Here is a 25,939-nt window from a genome sequence, read left to right on the forward strand (position 1 = left end):
TATATGCGTTAGTATACTGTATTGGTGTTTTTCTTTCTGGCTTACTTCACTCTGTATAATAGGCTCCAGTTTCATCCACCTCATTAGAAGTGATTCAAATGTATTCTTTTTAATGGCTGAGTAATACTCCATTGTGTATATGTACCATAGCTTTCTTATCCATTCATCTGCTGATGGGCATCTAGGTTGCTTCCATGTCCTGGCTATTATAAACAGTGCTGCGATGAACATTGGGGTACACGTGTCTCTTTCCCTTCTGGTTTCCTCAGTGTGTATGCCCAGCAGTGGGATTGCTGGATCATAAGGCAGTTCTATTTCCAGTTTTTTAAGGAATCTCCACACTGTTCTCCATAGTGGCTGTACTAGTTTGCATTCCCACCAACAGTGTAAGAGGGTTCCCTTTTCTCCACACCCTCTCCAGCATATATTGCTTGTAGACTTTTGGATTGCAGCCATTCTGACTGGCGTGAAATGGTACCTCATAGTGGTTTTGATTTGCATTTCTCTGATAATGAGTGATATTGAGCATCTTTTCATGTGTTTGTTAGCCATCTGTATGTCTTCTTGGGAGAAATGTCTATTTAGTTCTTTGGCCCATTTTTTGATTGGGTCATTTATTTTTCTGGAGTTGAGCTGTAAGAGTTGCTTGTATATTTTTGAGATTAGTTGTTTGTCAGTTGCTTCATTTGCTATTATTTTCTCCCATTCTGAAGGCTGTCTTTTCACCTTGCTAATAGTTTCCTTTGTTGTGCAGAAGCTTTTAAGTTTAATTAGGTCCCATTTGTTTATTTTTGCTTTTATTTCCAATATTCTGGGAGGTGGGTCATAGAGGATCCTGCTGTGATGTATGTCGGAGAGTGTTTTGCCTATGTTCTCCTCTAGGAGTTTTATAGTTTCTGATCTTACGTTGAGATGTTTAATCCATTTTGAGTTTATTTTTGTGTATGGTGTTAGAAAGTGTTCTAGTTTCATTCTTTTACAAGTGGTTGACCAGTTTTCCCAGCACCACTTGTTAAAGAGATTGTCTTTTCTCCATTGTATATTCTTGCCTCCTTTGTCAAAGAAAAGGTGTCCATATGTGCGTGGATTTATCTCTGGGCTTTCTATTTTGTTCCATTGATCAATATTTCTGTCTTTGTGCCAGTACCATACTGTCTTGATAACTGTGGCTTTGTAATAGAGCCTGAAGTCAGGTAGGTTGATTCCTCCAGTTCCATTCTTCTTTCTCAAGATAGCTTTGGCTATTCAAGGTTTTTGTATTTCCATACAAATTGTGACAGAAGCAGAAGATATTAAGAAGAGATGGCAAGAATACACAGAAGAACTGTACAAAAAAGATCTTCACAACCCAGATAATCATGATGGTGTGATCACTGACCTAGAGCCAGACATCCTGGAATGTGAAGTCAAGTGGGCCTTAGAAAGCATCACTACGAACAAAGCTAGTGGAGGTCATGGAATTCCAGTTGAGCTATTCCAAATCCTGGAAGATGATGCTGTGAAAGTGCTGCACTCAACATGCCAGCAAATTTGGAAAACTCAGCAGTGGCCACAGAACCGGAAAAGGTCAGTTTTCATTCCAATCCCAAAGAAAGGCAATGCCAAAGAATGCTCCAACTACCGCACAATTGCACTCATCTCACACGCTACTAAAGTAATGCTCAAAATTCTCCAAGCCAGGCTTCAGCAGTACGTGAACGGTGAACTTCCTGATGTTCAAGCTGGTTTTAGAAAAGGCAGAGGAACCAGAGATCAAATTGCCAACATCTGCTGGATCATAGAAAAAGCAAGAGAGTTCCAGGAAAACATCTATTTCTGCTTTATTGACTATGTCAAAGCCTTTGACTGTGTGGATCACAATAAACTGTGGAAAATTCTGAAAGAGATGGGAATACCAGACCACGTGATCTGCCTGTTGAGAAATGTGTATGCAGGTCAGGAAGCAACAGTTAGAACTGGACATGGAACAACAGACTGGTTCCAAATAGGAAAAGGAGTACGTCAAGGCTGTATATTGTCACCCTGTTTATTTAACTTATATGCAGAGTATATCATGAGAAACGCTGGACTGGAAGAAACACAAGCTGGAATCAAGATTGCCGGGAGAAATATCAATAACCTCAGATATGCAGATGACACCACCCTTATGGCAGAAAGTGAAGAGGAACTCAAAAGCCTCTTGATGAAAGTGAAAGAGGAGAGTGAAAAAGTTGGCTTAAAGCTCAACATTCAGAAAATGAAGATCATGGCATCCGGTCCCATCACTTTATGGGAAATAGATGGGGAAACAGTGGAAACAGTGTCAGACTTTATTTTTCTGGGCTCCAAAATCACTACAGATGGTGACTGCAGCCATGAAATTAAAATACGCTTACTCCTTGGAAGGAAAGTTATGACCAACCTAGATAGCATATTCAAAAGCAGAGACATTACTTTGCCAACAAAGGTTCGTCTCGTCAAGGCTATGGTTTTTCCAGTGGTCATGTATGGATGTGAGAGTTGGACTGTGAAGAAGGCTGTGTGCCGAAGAATTGATGCTTTTGAACTGTGGTGTTGGAGAAGACTCTTGAAAGTCCCTTGGACTGCAAGGAGATCCAACCAGTCCATTCTAAAGGAGATCAGCCCTGGGATTTCTTTGGAAAGAATGATGCTAAAGCTGAAACTCCAGTACTTTGGCCACCTCATGCGAAGAGTTGACTCACTGGAAAAGACTCTGATGCTGGGAGGGATTGGGGGCAGGAGGAGAAGGGGACGACAGAGGATGAGATGGCCGGATGGCATCACTGACTCGATGGACGTGAGTCTCAGTGAACTCTGGGAGTAGGTGAGGGACAGGGAGGCCTGGTGTGCTGCGGTTCATGGGGTCGCAAAGAGTCGGACACGACTGAGCGACTGATCTGATTTGATCTGATACACCACATTTTGCTTATTCATTTGTCAGTGCACACATGTGTTTCTTCCACCACTTGGCTGTTGTGAATAGTACTACTATACAGATGGGCATGCAGATATCTCTTTAGGCTGCTACTTTGATTATTTTAGCTATATATCCAGAAGTAGACACAATCCAGTTTGTAACATTTCTATCAGTCCTGAAAATTCTCTCATGCCCATTTTAATTCATCTTCACCCAATCCCTAGACAACCACTAATTTGCTTTCAGGCTTTATGATTGGGCCTTTTTTTTTTTGACAGTTAATACAAATTAAATCATACAACATGTCTTTCATACTTGGCTTCCTTCATTTTGCATAATGTTTTTAAGGTTAATTCATGTTGCAGTAAGTATCAATAGTTCATTCCTTTTTATGGACAAATTCATATTACAGTTTATAGATATACTCTGTTTTGTTGATGGGTGGCAAGTTCATAGACATTTGACTTTTTCAATTTGTGACTTTTATCAGTAGTAATGAAATTAATATTTGCATACATGTCTTTCTATGGACATACGCTTTTATTTCTCATGGATAAATCCCTAGGAGAAAGATTGTTAGTCTGTATAGTAAATTTATGTTTAGGTTTTTAACAAATTGCCAAACTGTTTTCCAAAGTAGCTATAACATTTTCTTTCTCAACAGCAATGTATAAAGATTCTAGTTTCTTCACACCTTTGTAAACGCTTGGTTTTTTAAAATTTTAACTGTTATAATAAGTGTCTAGTGATATCTTATTTTGCTTTTAATTTTCATTTCCCTAATGGCTAATAATGTTGAGTATTTTTGTATATGTTTGCTAGCCATTCAGGTGTCTTTGGTGAAATATATATTCAAATATTTTGCCCATTTTTAGAATTCCATTTTGATTTATCTATATTATTTTAGAATGTATCTCTTTTTGGTGGTTGCTTCAGGTATTTTATATATATATATATATATATATATATATATATATATAACTTATCACAGTCTACTGCTGTCATTATTTTACCAGTTCAAATGAAGTATAGAAATATTGTCTATCCTTATGTCCCTTTATCCTCCCATATGTATGATATAATTGTCTTAAATATATCCTTTACATATATTTAAAAGCATATTGGACAGTTTTATAATTTTTGCCTCAACCATCAAATGTGATTTAAAAATTAAGAGAAGGAAAGCCTACTATATTTACCCATATTTTGGCTTACCACTTTTTATTTTTCCTTCCTGATACTCCAAAGTTCTTTGTTTTATCCTTTTCTTTCTGTTTAAACATCTTCCATTTAACCATTCATTGGTTTACTGTCAATAGATTCTCTTCATTTTCTTTCATCTGAGAACATCTTGATTTTCCTTTCATTCCTGAAGGATATTTTTTTTTCTAAGTATGAATTTGGGGTTGAAAGTTCTTTTCTTTCAGCACTTGAAAAATATGGTGCCACTTTTTTCTGGTGTCCATGGTTTCTGAGGGAAATCTTCATCAGTTTTTTCTCCCCCCTATAGGTAAGGTGTCATTTTTCTTTAACTACTTTAAAAATTTTTTCTCTGTGTTTAATTATGATGTGTCTTGACATGGATTTCTTTGGCTTTATCCTGTTTGAGTTTCACTTATTTTCTTGGATCTGTAGGTTCATATCTGTTGCTAAAAATTTGGAAATTGTTTAGCCGTTATTTCTTTGAGTACCTTTTTAGCCACGCTGTCTCTCTTTTCTTCTGAGACTCTGATTTTACAATGTTAGATCATTTTTTTATACAGCTACAGGTCCCTGAGACTCTCTTCTTTTTTATTTCAACCTATTTTCTTTGTGTTGTTCATTGAGTGATTTTTCTGTCTTTCAGTTCATTGATTCTTTCTTCTCTTTTCTCCAAATATTTCATACTGTGATTTTATAACTTATTAATATTCATATTATTAAAGATTCTGAAAATACTTTTCTTTTTTTTCTTTGTGAGTTATTTCTTTACACTCGTTTTAAAAGTGTCTATGAGAAACATTTGAAGATGAAATACTTTTTATAATTATTTGTGTTATACAAGGTGATTAGACATATTTGGATTATGCAGAAATATAAAGAAAAATATAAACAAAACCATAATCTAATTATCCAAAGAAAGTACAATTTACAAAAATTATAAAATTTTTTATTATCATCCTATACTAGTCATGATTAAACCAGGTTTAGTCATAATTAAACTACTTATGATTAAACTTAGTCGTGATTAGACCTCTTAAGAGAAATATTGCCTCTTTCACAGCCCCTGCCAAGGAGACATGTTTAACTTGTTATGTTTATTTTTTGTCTTCTCACCACACTTCAAAGCTAATTGGATCATATTTGACCTACTTTCAGTTGTTCAGTCACTCAGTCATGTCTGACTCTTTGCGAAACCATGGACTGCAGCACTCCAGCATGCTAGGGTTCCCTGTCCTTCACTAATCTCCCAGAGTTTGCTCAAACTCATGTCCATAAATTGATGATGCCATCCAACCATCTCATGCCTGTCACTCCCTTTTCCTCCTGCCTTCAACTTTCCCAGCATCAGTGTCTTTTCCAGTAAGTCCGCTCTTTGCATTAGGTGGGCAAAGTATTGGAACTTTAGCATCAGTCCTTCCAATGAATATTCAGGCTTGATTTCCTTTAGGATTGAGTGGTGTGATCCCCTTGCTGTCCAAGGGATTCTCAAGGGTCTTCTTCAGAACCACAATTTGAAAGCATCAATTCTTTTCATATATAATATTTGTGAAATTTTTAGTATTTCGTTGATGTGTTAAAACCAAAATTCATCTTACTATTGGTGTTTTCTTTTTGACGTATATTTAAGACTTATTTGCATACTGCTTTATTTTCAGTGTTGACTGATGTCGTTAAAGCTATTGATAAAATTAAAGATGAAAATATTGATTATGGGGATCTGAACACTTGTCTTCAAAATTTAGGAGTTTACCTTTCTAAGCCAGAATTTCAGAAGATCACAGAGTTGACTGAAGTTGGTGGTAAGTGACGTATTTTCAGGAAAACTGGGTTGATATATCTGAAAAGAGGATCAGTTTGCTATTCTTTTCCTCAGAGTGATGACTTTACAGTTTTTATTGGAAAAAAAGTCCATTAAAGTTAAGCCAATACAGAAAAGTACAAAAATACTAAAAAGTATAAGACTCTCAAAATCTCAGTGTCCAGAAATAAGCAGTCTTAAAAAGCCTCTTGATGAAAGTGAAGGAGGAGAGTGAAAAAGTTGGCTTAAAGCTCAACATTCAGAAAACTAAGATCGTGGCATGTGGTCCTATCACTTCATGGCAAATAGATGGGGAAACAGTGGAAACAGTGTCAGACTTTATTTTTTTGGGCTCCAAAATCACTGCAGATGGTGACTGCAGCCATGAAATTAAAAGACGCTTACTCCTTGGAAGGGAAGTTATGACCAACCTAGATAACATATTAAAAAGCAGAGACATTACTTTGCCAGCAAAGGTCCGTCTAGTCAGGGCTATGGTTTTTCCAGTGGTCATGTATGGATGTGAGAGTTGGACTGTGAAGAAAGCTGAGCACCAAAGAATTGATGCTTTTGAACTGTGGTGTTGGAGAAGACTCTTGAGAGTCCCTTGGACTGCAAGGAGATCCAACCAGTCCATTCTGAAGGAGATCAGTCCTGGGTGTTCATTGGAAGGACTGATGCTGAAGTTGAAACTCCAGTGTTTTGGCCACCTCATGCAAAGGGTTGACTCATTGGAAAAGACCCTGATGCTGGGAGGGATTGGGGGCAGGAGGAGAAGGGGACGACAGAGGATGAGATGGCTGGATGGCATCACCGACTTGATGGACATGAGTTTGGGTAAACTCCAGGAGTTGGTGATGGACAGGGAGGCCTAGCATGCTGCGATTCATGGGGTCGCAAAGAGTCGGACATGACTGAGCAACTGAACTGAACTGAACTAACTGAATAGTTTTTCAGACATTTTTTCCCCGTAGGCAAAAATGTAAACAGAAGGTAGGGTTTGTGATTTTACTCTCTGATTGACACAAGTCAGGACTAAAGGCATGAAGGGGGGCAAATAATGACTGTTTATTATGTCAAAGCCCACAGTTCATAATAAAGGTACCAATTCTTTTAGGTGCCCCTAGAACATAGCAGCAACTTTCCTAAAAAGAAAGGTTGAGAGTGAGGTAGAGGAGTGTATATGGTTATAGATAAAATAATAATGACCATGAGTTGATAATATTTGCATCTAGGGAGTGTACATGGTGCTCATTGCCATTTACTTTCTATTTTGAATGTATTTACAATTTTTCATAATAAAAAGTAAAAAGAAATAGAAACAAATCTACTGTAAGTTATATAAGACCTATGTGGATAAAATGATAAAACTTTTAAAAGACATTACAAATACCTAAATAAATGGTAATATACCCCATATCATGGATTCAGAGACCCAAGACTGTCAAATCTGATTAATGTTTATCCAAAACAATACTAATAAAACCCTAACTTTTTTGATGAGCTAATTCTAATATTTGTATGTGTGAGTAAAGGCCAAGAAGAAGAAAAACATATGTAGTTGTGTGTGTGTGTGTGTGTGTGTGTGTGTGTATGGTGTTGACTGAGACGTGCTTTCTGGATTATCCAGGCTCATTATAAAGCTATAGTAATTTAAACAGTGTGAGAATGGCACAGGGATAGAGAAATTGATCAATAAGACAATAGAAGGAACTTCCAAATCTATCTACACACATATATGGCAATATATATAATGAGGTGGTAGATCGTAAGAGGAAAAAGAAACACCATTTAATAAATGGTGCTGGAATAATTAACTCTTCAAACGGAAAAAAAGGAATTGAATACCTATCTATATGCTATATTCAGTAATACTTTCCAGATGTGAACAGTATAAGTTTTAGGAAAAAAAGAGGAAAAATTTTCTGACTTAGTGTTAGGAGGGACGTTTCAAAAAAAAATACAAAATCATTAAGCAGAAAAGATTGATAAATTTTGCTACATTAGAATGAAGAACTTCTCTTATTAAAAGATAATACAAATAGGACAAGCAACAAACGGAGTAAAGATTATTTGCAACACATAGCAGCAGATGATTATTTTAGAGTATTTGTAGGGAGCCCCTATAAAATAACCATCTAATAGAAAAAATGTCTAAATTTCAAGAACAGTCATTTCCAGGTGAACAAACACAAATTTCTAATAATCATGTAAAAAGATTTGCAACATCAGGGGCACCCCACTCCAGTACTCTTGCCTGGAAAATCCCACGGACGGAGGAGCCTGATGTGCTGCAGTCCATGGGGTCCACAGAGTTGGACACGACTGAAGTGACTTAGCAGCAGCAGCAGCAGCAGTAGGAATCAGGAAAATGCAAAATTTAGGTCACAGTGAGATGACTTTTTATATCCACCTACTTGGCAAAAATTAATATTTCTGTTAATATAAGTGTTGCTAAATATGGTGAAAGTGGTTTAAAAAACTTTGAAAAACATTATGTAGTGTTTTGGTAAGGTTTTCATATGGCTTAGAAAAATTCACTTTCAGCAATAAATCTAAGAAAATAATTTGCACTGATGTACAAGCAGACATGTTCAAGGCAACATTGATTTTAATGTGTGCCCAGTCACTCAGTCGTGTCTGACTTTTTGTGACACTATGGACTGTATTCCTCCAGGCTCCTCTGTCCATGGAATTCTCTAGGCAAGAATGCTGAATGGGTAGCCATTCCCTTCTGGGGATCTTCCCGACCCAGGGATCAAACCTGGGTCTCTCATATTGCAGGCAGATTCTTTACCATCTGAACCACCAGGGAAGCTTTTCATAATGAAAATATGTCTCCAATATATTATACAGAGTGAAGTAAGCCAGAAAGAAAAACAATACAGTATACTAACGCATATATACGGAATTTAGAAAGATGGTAACGACAACCCTGTATGCGAGACCGCAAAAAAGACACAGATGTATAGAACAGTCTTTTGGACTGTGTGGGAGAAGGGGGGGTGGTGATTTGGTAGAATGGCATTAAAACATGTATAATATCATAAAAAAAGAGGAAATACAAAATATTCTTTTTTGTATGTATGTATATGTGCTCAGTTGCTCAGTTGTGTTCAACTCTTTGTGACCCTAGGGACTGTAGCTTGTCAGGCTCCTCTGTCCATGGGGATTCTCCAGTCTAGAATACTGGAGTGAGTTGCCATGCACTCCTCCAGGGGATCTTCCCAACCCAGGGATCGAACCCAGGTCTCCCACATTGCAGGTGGATGCTTTACCATCTGAGCTACCAGGGTATCAAATATAATAAAATAAAAGAGCAGAATTTATTGCTTTAGAAAATTTATATGTTCCTGTCAGGGAATGTAAATCTTAATGAACTCTGAATTCCCCCAGAATTTTTCAAGGTCTCACTACTTTTGTCTCAAAAATTTGGCTAAGAATATAAAGTGATTTGGTGCTCTTTGAAGTAAACTACTCAAGGATATTTAGTCTTGAAAATAGAAAGTATACTGTGGTGTATTTTTTATAGTCTATTAGATTTTTTTTTCTCAATGGGGTAAGCAAAGGACAAGGATTATCAAAAACTCACCATATTTATGTAAAACCTTTATATCTGGCCTTGGAAAATTCTTAGAAATGTTTTATTCTTTATCATTGGGATATTATGAAGAATTTTAAGGTATAAAGTGACTATTAAAATGTTTAATTGTTTCAGTAGCATGCTTGAGTAAAGATATTTGTATGAATGTTAGCCTGATGTAGAAGCAGCCAAGAGTCAAGAGAGCTCTTCTCGAATTCCTGATTTTGTATTATCTGTTGTGAAATCATATCATATATGCATGTTTTTTTAACATGTATAAATAGTATATTAATTATTTGCCTATATATTTACTGAGTTGTTGCAAGGGCAAGTCAAGATAATATGTTTATATAAGTTTAAAGTTAAAAACATTGTACACTTGTGACTAGAAGGATTTTTGATAAGTTTTCTTGGTGTTTTCAGGGCTTAGTTTTTGCCTGTAAATTGAATTGCTTTCCCCCCTTATACCCATATATCTTTAGTGGTTAGTATTAGCTGATGGATATAATTATGTTATCTCCCTGAATATATACCTTATTTTACATAATTTAGTATTTATCACAATAAATCTTCAAGTTAATACTGAAGAAAATGTGTTCTTTTCCCTTTAGAAACAAAAAAAGTGAATTTTAAACAATTTGTTGATACTATGATGAGCAACACGGAACGCTTCTCTGAACAATTAGGTAAGAATTTGTACTTTTTGTGGACTAAATAGTTTGACAGATTTTAGAAAAGTGTAATACGCTAAAAGAACTAGGCATCCTGAAGATCATCAGACAAATAAATAGTTGGCTTACTGCTATGTTTGACCTTAATCATCTCCATTACTGATTCCTAAATCTAAAAGACCTTCCATATGCAAATGAATGGAAAGCTATCATAATCTTACTACTCAACCTCACACTTCATTATATACAGCTAGAATCATATGTATGAAATCCATATTTTGGGAAGATTTTAAATGTTTTATTACTTTGGGAAAGTGATGCCATCTAGTGATCATAGCTGAGTACTATAATACAAAATTTCTGGTTTCAGCGTTCATATTTTTTTCATCTTCCAATTTATTTGATAACATTTGTTGAGCCATTACTATGTATCAGATTATATGTTAAGCTGTGAGAGTGCTAAAGATACTGTTTGAAAATGAAAAAGACAGTCTTGTCACTAAGAAGCTCACTGTAAAAAAATGTAAGGTCATATCAGTTCAGTTCAGTAGCTCAGTTGTGTCCGACTCTTTGAGAGCCCATGAACCATAGCATGCCAGGCCTCCCCGGAGTCCACACAAACCCATGTCCATTGAGTCGGTTATGCCATCCAACCATCTCATCCTCTGTCGTCCCCTTCTCCTCCTGCCCTCAATCTTTCCCAGCATCAGGGTCTTTTCCAATGAGTCAACCCTTCCCATCAGGTGGCCAAAGTCTTAGAGTTTCAGCTTCAACATCAGTCCTTCCAATGAACACCCAGGACTGCTCTCCTTTAGGATGGACTTGGATCTCCTTGCAGTCCAAGGGACTCTCAAGAGTCTTCTCCAGCACCACAGTTCGAAAGCATCAATTCTTCTGCGCTCCGCTTTCTTCACAGTCTAACTCTCACATCCATACATGCCCACTGGAAAAGCCATAGCCTTGACTAGATGGACCTTTGTTGGCAAAGTAATGTCTCTGCTTTTTAATATGCTGTCTAGGTTGGTCATAACTTCCCTTCCAAGGAGTAAGCGTCTTTTAATTTCATGGCTGCAATCACCATCTGCAGTGATTTTGGAGTCCCCCAAAATAAAGTTAGCCACTGTTGCCACTGTTTGCTCATCTTTTTGCCATGAAGTGACGGGACCATGTGACATGATCTTCATTTTCTGAATGTTGAGCTTTAAGCCAACTTTTCACTCTCCTCTTTCACTTTCAGCAAGAGGCTCTTTAGTTCTTCTTCGCTTTCTGCCATAAGGGTGGTGTCATCTGCATATCTGACATATTAATATTTCTCCCAGCAATCTTGAATCCAGCTTGTGCTTCCTCCAGCCCAGCGTTTCTCATGATGTACTCTGCATATAAGTTCAATAAGCAGGGTGGCAATATACATCCTCAATGTACTCCTTTTCCTATTTGGAACCAGTCTGTTGTTCCATGTCCAGTTCTAACTGTTGCTTCCTGACCTGCATACAGATTTCTCAAGAGGCAGGTCAGGTGGTCTGGTATTTTCATCTCTTTCAGAATTTTCCACAGTTTATTGTGATCCACACAGTCAAAGGCTTTGGCATAGTCAATAAAGCAGAAGTAGATGTTTGTCTAGAACTGTCTTGCTTTTTCCATGATCCAGCGGATGTTGGCCATTTGATCTCTGGTTCCTCTGCCTTTTCTAAAACCATCTTGAACATCTGGAAGCTCACAGTTCACATACTGCTGAAGACTGGCTTGGAAAATTTTGAGCATTACTTTACTAGTGTGTGAGATGAGTGCAATTGTGCAGTAGTTTGAGCATTCTTTGGCATTGCCTTTCTTTGTGATTGGAATGAAAACTGACCTTTTCCAGTCCTGTGGCCACTGCTGAGTTTTCCAAATTTGCTGGCATATTGAGTGCAGCACTTTCACAGCATCATCTTTCAGGATTTGAAATAGCTCAACTGGAATTCCATCACCTCTACTAGCTTTGTTCGTAGTGATGCTTCCTAAGGCCCACTTGACTTCACATTCCAGGATGTCTGGCTCTAGGTGAGTGATCATACCATAGTGATTATCTGGGTCATGAAGATCTCTTTTGTACAGTTCTTCTGTGTATTCTTGCCATGTCTTCTTAATATTTTCTGCTTCTGTTAGGTCCCTACCATTTCTGTCCTTTATTGAGCCCATCTTTACATGAAATGTTCCCTTGGTATCTCTAATTTTCTTGAAGAGATCTCTAGTCTTTCCCATTCTGTTGTTTTCCTCTATTTCTTTACATTGATCGCTGAGGAAGGCTTTCTTATTTATCCTTGCTATTCTTTGGAACTCTGCATTCAAATGGGCATATCTTTCCTTTTCCCCTTTGCTTTTCGCTTCCCTTCTTTTCACAGCTATTTGTAAGGCCTCCTCAGACAGCCATTTTGCTTTTTTTTGCATTTCTTTTTCTTGGGGATGGTCTTGATTCCTCTCTCCTGTACAGTGTCATGAACCTCCGTCCGTAGTTCATCAGGCACTCTATCAGATCTAGTTCCTTAAATCTATTTCTCACTTCTACTGTGTAGTCATAAGGGATTTGATTTAGGTCATACCTGAATGGTCTAGTGGTTTTCTCCACTTTCTTCAATTTCAGTCTGAATTTGGTAATAAGGAATTCATGATCTGAGCCACAGTCAGCTCCTGGTCTTGTTTTTGCTGACTGTATAGAGCTTCTCCATCTTGAGGTCATATATGTATATTTTAAATTGAATGAAATTAGTACCTTAAAAATTGGTGCTAAAAGTAGGATTGTGTTATTTTGTGGCATATATTAGGAAATAGTGCGCTTTAAGTAACAGCCATTTTTACCTTATGTATCAATTTAATTTGTTTCTTATACAAGGAAACCCAATTGATTAGTTGGATGAAAGGATTATTTGCTTGTCAGTCACTTTTCCTAGGAATTTCATTTTTAGATTATTTCCTTTCTAATTCTTTTTCTTCAAGTAATTTTAAAATTAAAGTCAATGCCAAGAGAGAATAATTTTAGTAAAACCTTTTCAAGCACATTCAGTGACTGGATGTATATTTTTACATTGTGTACTCATTCAGATTTTATGTAAGCCACTTGATTATTCTATGTGGTTGCTGTAGAATTTATTTTAGTTTTTATTCTTTTATCTTGATTTTTATTTGTTTATTTTTTGTATTTTACAAGATGATGGCTATAACTACCTGTGCTATACAATGTATCTTTGTTGCTGTCTAGTTTATGCATAGAAGTTTGTATCTCTTAATCCCATACAGCCATTTTGTCCCTTCCCTCTGTTCTTTCCTCTCCTCACTGGTAACCACTAATCTGTTTTCTATATATGTGAGTCTGGTTCTGTTAACTGTATACATTCATTTATTTTCTTAGATTCCACATAAACATGATATCATACAGTATTTTTCTTTATCTGACTTATTTCACTAAGCATAGTATTCTCTGCTGCTGCTGCTGCTAAGTCACTTCAGTTGTGTCCGACTCTGTGTGACCCCATAGATGGCAGCCCCAGACTCCCCCGTCCCTGGGATTCTCCAGGCAAGAACACTGGAGTGGGTAGATGCATCCAAATTGCTGCAGTGGCAGGATTTGGTTCTTTTTATGGCTGAGTATATTCTATTTTGTCAGCACTCTCCACTGTGACCCATCTGTCTTGGGTGGCCCTACACAGCATGGCTCATAGTTTCACTGAGTTAAACAAGGTGGTGGTCCATGTGATCAGATTGCTGCACAATTGCACTCATCTCACACTCTAGCAAAGTAATGCTCAAAATTCTCCAAGCCAGGCTTCAACAGTACATGAACTGTGAACTTCCAGATGTTCAAGCTGGATTTAGAAAAGGCAGAGGAACCAGAGATCAAATTGCCAACATCCACTGGATCATGGAAAAAGCAAAACAGTTCCAGAAAAACATCTATTTCTGCTTTATTGACTATGCCAAAGCTTTTGTGTGGATCACAACAAATATGGAAAATTCTTAAAGAGATAGGAATACAAGACCTCCTGACCATTCTCCTGAGACATCTGTGTGCAGGTCAAGAAGCAACAGTCAGAACTGGATGTGAAACAACAGACTGGTTTCAAATCAGGAAAGGAGTACGTCAAGGCTGTATATTGTTACCCTGCTTATTTAACTTATGTGCAGAGTACATCATGAGAAACGCTGGACTGGAAGAAGCACAAGCTGGAATCAAGTATGCCGGGAGAAATATCAATAACCTCAGATATGCAGATGACACCACCCTTATGGCAGAAAGTGAAGAGGAACTCAAAAGCCTCTTGATCAAAGTGAAAGAGGAGAGTGAAAAAGTTGCTTTTCCCATGATCCAGCGGATGTTGGCAATTTGATCTCTGGTTCCTCTGCCTTTTCTAAAACCATCTTGAACATCAGGAAGTTCACAGTTCACATATTGCTGAAGCCTGGCTTGGAGAATTTTGAGCATTACTTTACTAGCATGTGAGATGAGTGCAATTGTGCAGTAGTTTGAGCATTCTTTGGCATTGCCTTTCTTTGGGATTGGAATGAAAACTGACCTTTTCCAGTCCTGTGGCCACTGCTGAGTTTTCCAAATTTGCTGGCATATTGAGTGCAACACTTTCACAGCATCATCTTTCAGGATTTGAAATAGCTCAAGTGGAATTCCATCACCTCCACTAGCTTTGTTCGTAGTGATGCTTTCTAAGGCCCACTTGACCTCACATTCCAGGATGTCTGGCTCTAGGTGAGTGATCACAGCATTGTGATTGTCTGGGTCATGAAGAAATTTTTTTTACAGGATAACCAGGGATCAAACTCAAGTCTTCTATGTCTCCTGCATTGGCAAGTGAATTTTTTTTTACCATTAAACCACCTGGGGAGCCCTGCCACTCCATACTAGCTTTTTACAAAATGTTAAATCTTGTCTTGCTAAATGCAGTGGTCAATTTTCTGTCTTTATCTTATTTATCTCTAGCAGGTTTTAACATGTTTTTCTTGAAAATTTATCTCCCCCTGTCTTCTGTGACATTATAGTCTAATTTCCTTCTCATCTAATTGGCTTTTCCTTTTTCAAAAATTGAGATATAATTGACATATTGTGTAAGTTTAAGGTGTGCAATGTGTTGATTTGGTATACTTTTTGCGGTAGGATTACCACCATAGTGTTAACTAACACCTCCATCACGTCACATTATTATTTCTTTTTTGTGGTGAGAGCATTTAAGATTTAGTCTCTTCACAATTTTCAAGTATACAATACAGTATTGTTAACTATAATCACTATGCTGCTCATTAGAATCCCAGGGCATACTGATCTTCTAATTGCAAGCTAGCATCCTTTGACCAACATCTCCCTAGTTCCCGACTCCTCAAGCCCTGGTAGCCACCATCCTGTTTTCTGTGTCTATGCTGCTGCTGCTGCTGCTAAGTCGCTTCAGTCGTGTCCGACTCTGTGCAACCCCATAGACGGCAGCCCACAGGCTCCCCCTATCCCTGGGATTCTCCAGGCAAGAACACTGGAGTGGGTTGCCATTTCCTTCTCTAATGCATGAAAGTGAAAAGTGAAAGTTAAGTCGCTCAGTTGTTCCCGACTCTTAGCGACCCCATGGATTGCAGCCTACCAGGCTCCTCTGTCCATGGATTTTCCAGGCAAGAGTACTGGAGTGGGGTGCCATTGCCTTCTCCATCTGTGTCTATGAGTTCTGCTTTTTTAGATTTCACATATAAGTGAGATCTTCTAGTATTTGTCTTTCCCTGTCTGACTTACCTCACTTAATACCCTCAAGGTTGCAAATGGCAGAATTCTCTAGTCACTGAATAATATTCCATTATATATGTCCCTTCCTCTTTTGTTTTGTTTGCTGGCTGCTTCTTTTCTGGCTGACTTCTAAATGTTAGTGTGATCTCAGATTCCATTCTGAGTCTCATTCTCTAAGGCTTTCTCTGAGTGATCCTACTGCTTTAAATAATACCTGTATCCTTTTGACTCCCTATTTATCTCAAACTTAATGTGTATGGAAAAGAATTCTTGTTTTCCAACAAGCTTATTCTTTCCCTAGTCTTTACTAACTCAGCTACTGACCCTACTCTCCACCCAGCTGCTCAGGTCTCAAACCTAGAAGTTCTTCGTGGTCCCAGTCCCCCTAGACTGTCATTCAGTTCATCATTAAATGCTCTCTCAGCTTTATGCTCAAAATATATCCTATGTTGGTTCACTTCTCATCGTCTCCATCGTTTTCACCCTTGTTGACGCCACTGTCATTTTTTCTGTGAACTGCTACCACTGACATTTTTCAAAAGCTTCCTAACTGCCTGGTCTTCAGAAAGTTCATGGTCTACATAGCAATAGAATAATCTTTTATACTTTTGTAATAAGATAATTTCATTTCCCTGTTAAAACTTTACAAAGGTTTTCTGTTGGAGTTTTAATAAAACAAAATTTCCTTCCATAGTCTGCAGTGGTATAGTGAAGAGGAAATAGTTATCCAGAAAAGGATTTTGTGGGGAGATACAGAGAAAAAGATATTTAATTCATGGTTTTATCAGTTGGACATGTTTGTGAATTCAGGCTATTGTATGGCAAAACCAATACAATATTGTAAAGTTAAAAAATAAAATAAAAAAATCTATAGTTCAATGAAAGTTATTCTTTATAATGATTATTTAGGGGTGCTTAGTTATTTTTAAGTTTCCTTATATATGGAACTATAAGTTCTTGAAATATTTTAGAATCTTCAAAGATACACTTAATTTTATATTATTTTATTATATTTTAATATTTGGAAGTTGGCAATTAATTTATCTCTATTTGTTATTCTTAACCATAAAAATCTCAATTCATAACTATTCCAGATAATAGTTTGCTGTATTAATTTCTTGAACAAGAATGTTGTAAAACATGTGTTTTATGTACCCTTTAGTATTGCCTGATACTATTGAAAACTTCCACAATCTCAGCAAAGAAAAGATGAGTGCTCCTGACCTGTGGAATACTCTGTCTAATTTGAACAATAATTTAAACAAAGATGAATTCATGACTGCACTGAAATTGGCAACAGCTGATGGTGAGTATTTCAAATACTAAAATTAAAAGATATATGGTTTTATCTTCTGCCAATCTTTATTTATCCTTATACCTTGTATTTGGTTGATATGCCAGGATATACATTTAGGAAATGTAAAGAAAGCTCATATTGTTTGACTGTCCTATAGAAAATAATTAGTATCTAATATATTACTGCTCTACATTGATCAAATATGCATTGACTGTAACCGGATGAGGCCAAACTGAATCCAAGTTTGGCTACTTGTCGCTTGAAAGGCCAATACTCAGGAGAAAAGTATTGGTGGAAATGGAGAAAGTTGCTTTATTCAGGCCAGCAACCTGGAAAGATGGTAGACCAATGTCCTAAGACCATTTCCAAGTTGCCAGTTAGGAGTCAAAGGTTTTAATGCCAGTGTGAGGGAGGGACCTACATGGTGCATGAACAGCTTGTGCACAATTCTTGGATTGGTTGGTATTGATGGATTAGTTTAACTTTATCAGCATAACTTTTCAGGCATCATCAACCCTCTGACTTTAACCCATCTGGGGTCTACATGCTTATGGTCAGCAGTTTTCATCTGATGAAGTCTACTTCCTGTAGAAATAATTTGAGAATGTGTGTTAGACCCTGATCTATTAATAAATCTTTCTGGGAACTGGGAATTCAGTGACTCTGCTGTGTAACTGGTTTGTAGTTTATTTTTTTTTTTTTTTAATTTTATTTTATTTTTAAACTTTACATAATTGTATTAGTTTTGACAAATATCAAAATGAATCCACCACAGGTATACATGTGTTCCCCATCCTGAACCCTCCTCCCTCCTCCCTCCCCATACCATCCCTCTGGGTCGTCCCAGTGCACTAGCCCCAAGCATCCAGTATCGTGGATCGAACCTGGACTGGCAACTCGTTTCTTACATGATATTTTACATGTTACAATGTCATTCTCCCAAATCTTCCCACCCTCTCCCTCTCCCACAGAGTCCATAAGACTGTTAATTTGTTACCAGTTTCCTGGCCCAACAGCTAGCTGTGCTTTGTTTTTGTATTTTCACATTTCATAATCACTTACTCTTGAGCCAGCCTTTTGGGACTCGTGGGAGGCCTAAGAGAGTAAAGCTTTTCTATACATAAAAGGCAGGTGGAAGATATGTAGGTGGTGGTCTGTCCTGGGAAGGCAGAAGGCCTGATAGGGTCCTGCTTGGTTACTTGACTACTTTTAAGTTCCATAATATGTTAATAGAAAATGGAATATCCCAGTGAACACAGGGAGTTAGGAAAATGGTTTATATCCCAGTTTTATTAATACTTCTTGGGATAGTCGTGTTGTTTGGTTGAAATAGGCTTTTATTTAATTTGTTAGGAAAACACATTTGCTGGTGGCTACCACCTGTGCCTCGTTAGGAAGTAAGAAAAGATTCACACAAAACAAAAAAAAGTTCACAAAAATACTATAAAAAAAGACAATAGAATAAAATTTTAAAAATAAATACTCCATTATATACTGCTGATATTTTGCATTTAGGAAAGAAAGAGTCCATAGCTACATGTGATCATTTCTACTCTCTCATATTCTTAGTACCCTGAAGTTACAAATGTATTTTTATACTCTTTTGTGTAGAATGTTTATGCAGGACTAGCCTAGTAACATAAGCATGCTGTCTGGGGTCTTTATCAAAAATTGTCATCCTCTGTGAGTGTTATTATCCCCCTTTTCTCCTTTAATTGAGGCTGGTAATTTTAGACTTTAAGCATGTGGATTGTTTTATTTATTGGGATATATGAGGTAAGAAGGGTTGATTTAAACAGAAGGGTAATTTTCTGGTAGTAGGGATTTCCTTCCCCCCACCCCTCTTTTCCTCTGTGGCAAAGTTTCAGGTTCTTTTGATACAGTGAGTGGAAGTTGTGGGCAACATGTGCCAGAGAAAATATCATATAGCATTTATTTTAATCAGACCAATAAAACATTTTATGCATTATGAAAATAACTCAGCTGTCTATAAAACCACTTACTGTGGTAATAAAGCTGGTCAAATGGTATCCTGCTGCTGCTGCTGTTGCTGCTGCTTGCTGCTAAGTCGCTTCAGTCGTGTCCGACTCTCTGTGACCCCATAAACGGCAGCTCACCAGGCTCCCCCGTCCCTGGGATTCTCCAGGCAAGAACACTGGAATGGGTTGCCATTTCCTTCTCCAATGCATGAAAGTGAAAAGTGAAAGTGAAGTCCTATTCATTATTATATACTTGTGAAGCAAAAATGTAGTATGTAAAATGTGGATTATTTTACCATCTAAATCTGAATATACACAAGATATTGAAAACTATATGTGGACTTCATCTGTCGTACTATTTCTTCTTTTAACTTTAATCCTTTTATACAAAGTGATTTGGTTCTTATTTTAGTGTACATGGGTGCTCAGTCGCTTCAGTTGTGTCTGAGTCTTTTGACCCTGTGGACTGTAGCCTGAGAGGCTTCTCTCCCATGGGATTCTCTAGGCAAAAGTACTGGAGGAGATTGCTGTGCACTTCTCCAGGGGATCTTCTCAGCCCAGGGATTGAACCTGCGTCTATAAGCTTATGTCTCCTGCATTGGCAGACGTTCTTTACCACTAGTGCCATCTAGGAAGCCCCATTTTATTGCTGTGGTTTGCAAAGTTTTGAAATTCTTTATTTTTGGTTTTTGTTTATATTTGGTGCTGTTAAATCAGTGGAATTCTTTGGTTCCAAATGAAATCTTGTAGAGTACCCCAATGTATAAAAAATAAGAGTTGAGTTCTTATGATCAAAGTAGGTAACATGACTAAGTGAACTGATAAAGCATCTCAACACATCTTTAGAAATATGAGAAAGAACTCAAGAATTATTGTCCTAAAATAATCATTTGACCAGGTTATGTTAAAAAGAAAAAAAAAACAAAACAGATTTAGGTTCCCTCTAAGTGAATTACTTCCTGGCTGTTGATGGTATTCCATATTGACTCCTCAGTATTTTAAAGTATATTTAAAATGAAAAAATTAATTTTATGATGATTAGAAAAATGCATTGAAAAGTGTGTGTATCATTTGGAAAATTCAGAAATGCTTCCCAAATATCAACTTATATACCTTTTGAGTCCCTCCCTGTTTCTGATGAAAGACCTAAATGAAGAGAGTTGAGGTTGAGCCAAAATATGTCAGGATGATGTAGAAATACTTAAGGGGGATGTGAGAGGCTGAATCCATAGACTAGGAATTATATGGAGGAAATCATTATAGTTGTAGCCAGGCATAAAGACTTCAGATACTCTCTTCTCTTCTGGTTTCTCCAGCTTTACTTGTTTTAGGTTTTTAAACTTAAACTGAGATGTATTTGTTCTATTTCTCCTGACTCTGACCTCTGATGGAATTGAAATTAGCTAAATAACTTTTTTCTTTTGGGTTTGACAACCTGATTCAGAACTTGTCTTTGTGATATTGCTATTTTTGTTTATACTTGTTAAAGTTAAGTCTGAATATTTATTTCAGGCTCTAACTTTGAAACCTGGTATTTGTTGTGGTTAACCTTGTGTTGGTGGTTTAGCAAAGAATGAGTGCCAAATTCTAAAATCTCTGTCTACCCACATGTCTTTTCATAGAACATATTTAAATATACCCAAGGAATCTTTTCTAAAACCTGTGGTTGCTTTTCTGTTTCAGCATATGTAAGAACTCAAGGACCAAATGGAATTATAGGTCACAGAGATTTGTGTCCATTGGTAAACAGGCCCAACCCTAGATGCAGATTTTGTTAAAGCACCTGCTAGTGTTATTGGCACCTGGTGACCTCAGATGCTCCTTGTTTGTTTGCTTTTTTCTTTTCTTTCTTTTATAATTCTAAATAGCTGAATTTAGTTGTATTTGAATATATGAGCTGGATTCAGAGGAATCTCCACTTAGGTGACTGAGCTGCAATGCCTACTGCTTACTTTAAGCTGGTCTTTGAAAGTGAAAAGTGAAGTAGCTCAGTCGTGCCAGACTCTTTGTGACCCCGTGGACTGTAGCCTACCAGGCTCCTCGCTCCATGGGAATCTCTAGGCAAGAATACTGGAGTGGGTTGCCATTTCCTTCCCCAGGGGATCTTCCTGACTCAGAGATCGAACCCGGGTCTCCCACATTGCAGGCAGACGCTTTAACCTCTGAGCCACCAGGGGAGCCCCTTAAAGCTGGTCTTGAGAAGGTCTTTTTGTAACCAGTCTTAGAAAATTTGATTATCTTGCTTTGCTGGTTGATATGAGGCTGGTAGGAGATTATCCAGAGTAACAGAATATAAAATAATCATGGGAAATGGGATACAGAAACTCTTTGTATCCTTTTCTACCCTTTCTCCCCACATCAGAGAGATACCTGACATATTTAAGGCAGAGCTCTTATAGTTAGGGAGATGTAGGGCCCTACTAAGGGGCTTCCCTAGTGGCTCAGAGATTAAGAATCTGCCTACAATGTGGGAGCCACAGGAGACGTGGGTTTGATCCCTAAGTCAGGAAGAACCCGTGGAGAAGAGCATGGCAACCCACTCCAGTATTCTTGCCTAGAGAATCCCATGGATGGGCTACAGTTCATAGGGACACAAAGAGTTGCACACGACTGAAGCGACTTAGTATGGCTCAACAGGGCAAAGTGAAAGTGAAGTCGCTCAGTCGTGTCTGACTCTTTGTGACCCCATGGACTGTAGCCTACCATGCTTTTCTGTCCATGGGGTTTTCCAGGCAAGAGTACTGGAGTGGGTTGCCATTTCCTTCCCCAGGGGATCTTCCCGACCCAGGGATCGAACCCGGGTCTCCTGCATTGTAGGCAGATGCTTTACCATCTGCACCACCAGGAGGTCAACAGGGCAGGGTCCTACTAAAAGACAGAAGCTGGAAAAATGCAATAAAGATACATGCTCTTACTAGAGAGTATGGTTCCTAAAAATCCAAGTGTTAATTTGAAAGCCAAGGAAAGATAAAAGACAAGACACTGTTGGTTGTAGCTATATGTGTATATATATTTCCAGTTTTATTGTATCAGGTCAGATCAGTCGCTCAGTCGTGTCCAACTCTTTGTGACCCCATGAACCCCAGCACGCCAGGCCTCCCTGTCCATCACCAACTCCTGGAGTTCACCCAGACTCACATCCATCGAGTCAGTGATGCCATCCAGCCATCTCATCCTCTGTCGTCCCCTTCTCCTCCTGCCCCCAATCCCTCCCAGCATCAGTCTTTTCCAATGAGTCAACACTTCGCATGAAGTGGCCAAAGTACTGGAGTTTCAACTTTAGCATCATTCCTTCCAAAGAAATCCCAGGGCTGATCTCCTTCAGAATGGACTGGCTGGATCTCCTTGCAGACCAGGGGACTCTCAAGAGTCTTCTCCAACACCACAGTTCAAAAGCATCAATTCTTCGGCGCTCAGCCTTCTTCACAGTCCAACTCTCACATCCATACATGACCACAGGAAAAACCATAGCCTTGACTAGACGAACCTTTGTTGGCAAAGTAATATCTCTGCTTTTCAATATGCTATCTAGGTTGGTCATAACTTTCTTTCCAAGGAGTAAGCGTCTTTTAATTTCATGGCTGCAGTCACCATCTGCAGTGATTTTTGAGCCCAGAAAAATAAAGTCTGACACTGTTTCCACTGTTTCCCCATCTATTTCCCATGAAGTGATGGGACTGGATGCCATGATCTTCGTTTTCTGAATGTTGAGCTTTAAGCCAACTTTTTCACTCTCTTCTTTCACTTTCATCAAGAGGCTTTTGAGTTCCTCTTCACTTTCTGCCATAAGGGTGGTGTCATCTGCATATCTGAGGTTATTGATATTTCTCCCGGCAATCTTGATTCCAGCTTGTGTTTCTTCCAGTCCAGCATTTCTCATGATGTACTCTGCATAGAAGTTAAATAAGCAGGGTGACAATATACAGCCTTGACGTACTCCTTTTCCTATTTGGAACCAGTCTGTTGTTCCATGTCCAGTTCTAACTGTTGCTTCCTGACCTGCATACAGATTTCTCAAGAGGCAGGTCAGGTGGTCTGGTATTCCCATCTCTTTCAGAATTTTCCACAGTTTATTGTGATCCACACAGTCAAAGGCTTTGGCATAGTCAATAAAGCAGAAATAGATGTTTTTCTGGAACTGTCTTGCTTTTTCCATGATCCAGTGGATGTTGGCAATTTGATCTCTGGTGCCTCTGCCTTTTCTAAAACCAGCTTGAACATCAGGAAGTTCACCGTTCACATATTGCTGAAGCCTGGCTTGGAGAATTTTGAGCATTACTTTACTAGCGTGTGAGATAAGTGCAATTGTGCAGTAATTTGAGCATTCTTTGGCATTGCCTTTCTTTGGGATTGGAATGAAAACTGACCTTGTCCAGTCCTGTGGCCACTGCTGAGTTTTCCAAATTTGCTGGCATATTGAGTGCAGCACTTTCACAGCATCATCTTTCAGGATTTGGAATAGCTCAACTGGAATTCTGTCACCTCCACCAGCTTTGTTCGTAGTGATGCTTTCTAAGGCCCACTTGACTTCACATTCCAGGATGTCTGGCTCTAGGTGAGTGATCACACCGTCGTGATTATCTGGGTCGTGAAGCTCTTTTTTGTACAGTTCTTCTGTGTATTCTTGCCACCTCTTCTTAATATTTTCTGCTTCTGTTAGGTCCATACCATTTCTGTCCTTTATTGAGCCCATCTTTGCTCATTTTCTTGAAGAGATCTCTAGTCTTTCCCATTCTGTTGTTTTCCTCTATTTCTTTGCATTGATCGCTGAAGAAGGCTTTCTTATCTCTTCTTGCTATTCTTTGGAACTCTGCATTCAGATGTTTATATCTTTCCTTTTCTCCTTTGCTTTTGGCTTCTTTTCTTTTCACAGCTACTTGTAAGGCCTCCTCAGACAGCCATTTTGCTTTTTTGCATTTCTTTTCCATAGGGATGGTCTTGATCATAATTGTATATAAAATGCATACTATTATGATTGAAAGATGTAGTGGAAGGATTAACAAGATCAAGATAATTAACACATTTACACCCATTACCTCATATATTTAATTTTGTGTGTGTGTGAATGATGAGAATGCTTAACATCTAATCTCAGCAACTTTCAGGTGTAAACTGCCATATTTTCAACTATAATCACCATGTTGTACGTTAGATTTTATTCTGAATTTATTATTCTTTTTCTTTTATTGAACCTCTTTTTCTTATAACTGAAAGTTTGTGCCCTTTGACCTATGCTTCTCCATTTCCCCTTCCCCCAGCCCCTATCTACTTTATGTTTCTATTAAACTGTTTTCTTTTTTTAGATTCCACATATAAGTAATACCGTACAGTACTTGTCTTTCTCTGTTTGGCTTATTTCACATAATGAAATGTATAATGCCCTGCAGGCTTATCTATATTGTCACAAATGGCAGAATTTCCTTTTTTTATGGCTAATTAATAGTCCATCATGTATATATAATAAAAAAAGGTGGGGGATGATTGGATCATGTGGTAGTTCTATATTTAATTTTTTTGAGGAACCACTGTACTTTAAAAACAATGACTGTACCCATTTACATTCCAATCAACAGTATATAAGAGTTCCTTTTCCTCTATATCCTCACGAGTATCTGTTATTTATTTTTGGTAATAGCCACCCTAACAGATGTGAGATGATATCTTGTTGTGGTTTTGATTTGTATTTCCTTGATGATTAGTGATATTAAACACCTTTTCATATACTTTTTGGCCTTTGTAGCTATATATGTAAGCTCTAGGCAAGGTCTTATCTGCTGTCGATACACTTTCTGCTTATACTGTATTCTAGTCTATGATCATAAACTATAATAATTCTAAATCCTTGAATTAATTTTCCCTGTTTCAGATTCAGAAAACAAAGCGCTTGTCACTTTGACTTTGTAATCTAATACTTATGTATTTTTGTGTAAGAAATAGGTGTAAACATCAATCAGAAATTCTAGCTATAGAACCATCTGACTTTGGAAAAAGTTTTACATCTGCTACAGTATTTTTATCTTCAAACATTTGAAAGGCTAAAATTAAATTGAGATTTGTCTCTTAGTTTTATTTCTAGTGATACGGATTGCATAGTTTCTCTTGACTATTGGAAATGAAAATCTCAGCCTGATTTCTGCAGCCATAAGGTTTATTCATTCCATAAAATTAATCTTTTGGTCACTCAACAATATACAAAGGAAATATAACTCTTATGAATACATCAAGTAATTTACATTTTCAAAGATTTCTTTATTGAATCCAACTTTTGCTTCAGTGAGGCTGATTTATTTAAAATGTTTTTCTTACAGAAGGTGACAAAGTACAGATTGAAGAATTTGCAAAAGTGGTAAAGGAAATGCATGATACCTCCAAGTTAGAAGGTAAGTATTGGATTACTTGTGACTATTAAATTTATTTTTATTGAAGGGATGCCTTTGGTTTTGCTTTTTATCTTTTCTGGTTGTGCTAATTTCTGATTAACATATTGACATTGATCTATTTATAGGTAGGCAGAGCTTGGTTTTGATTAAAAGTTGACAGGTTTCTTAATGAAAGAAAAAGGTTTTTTGTAGAAAGGGACCTGCTTAAACCTATTTTTAACTCTTTTTGTTTTTAGGACTTTATATATAGAGTCAGCTACTGGCCTTACAATTTTTCCAGATATGAAAATTCTATATATCATTTTAAGCCTCAGACTTAGGACTCCATCCTGTGTATAGGCTTCTATATTATATAATTTCTC

The 25,939-nt window shown here is 37.6% G+C and overlaps 1 protein-coding gene across 1 annotated transcript in view; it reads left to right on the forward strand.

Moving 5' to 3' along the window:
• The window catches only part of EFCAB13 (EF-hand calcium binding domain 13), a 102,907-nt gene extending 77,301 nt beyond the window's left edge, over positions 1 to 25,606 (forward strand). The window contains exons 14-17 of the mRNA XM_070774454.1: positions 5,776 to 5,919; positions 10,113 to 10,187; positions 17,084 to 17,227; positions 25,506 to 25,606. Of these exons, the coding sequence (XP_070630555.1) occupies positions 5,776 to 5,919; positions 10,113 to 10,187; positions 17,084 to 17,227; positions 25,506 to 25,606 (464 nt within the window). The remainder of the gene's footprint in view (positions 1 to 5,775; positions 5,920 to 10,112; positions 10,188 to 17,083; positions 17,228 to 25,505) is intronic.
• The last annotated feature ends 333 nt before the right edge of the window (positions 25,607 to 25,939 follow it).

Source organism: Bos indicus, chromosome 19, assembly GCF_029378745.1.
Source record: "Bos indicus isolate NIAB-ARS_2022 breed Sahiwal x Tharparkar chromosome 19, NIAB-ARS_B.indTharparkar_mat_pri_1.0, whole genome shotgun sequence".
NCBI lineage: Eukaryota > Metazoa > Chordata > Mammalia > Artiodactyla > Bovidae > Bos > Bos indicus.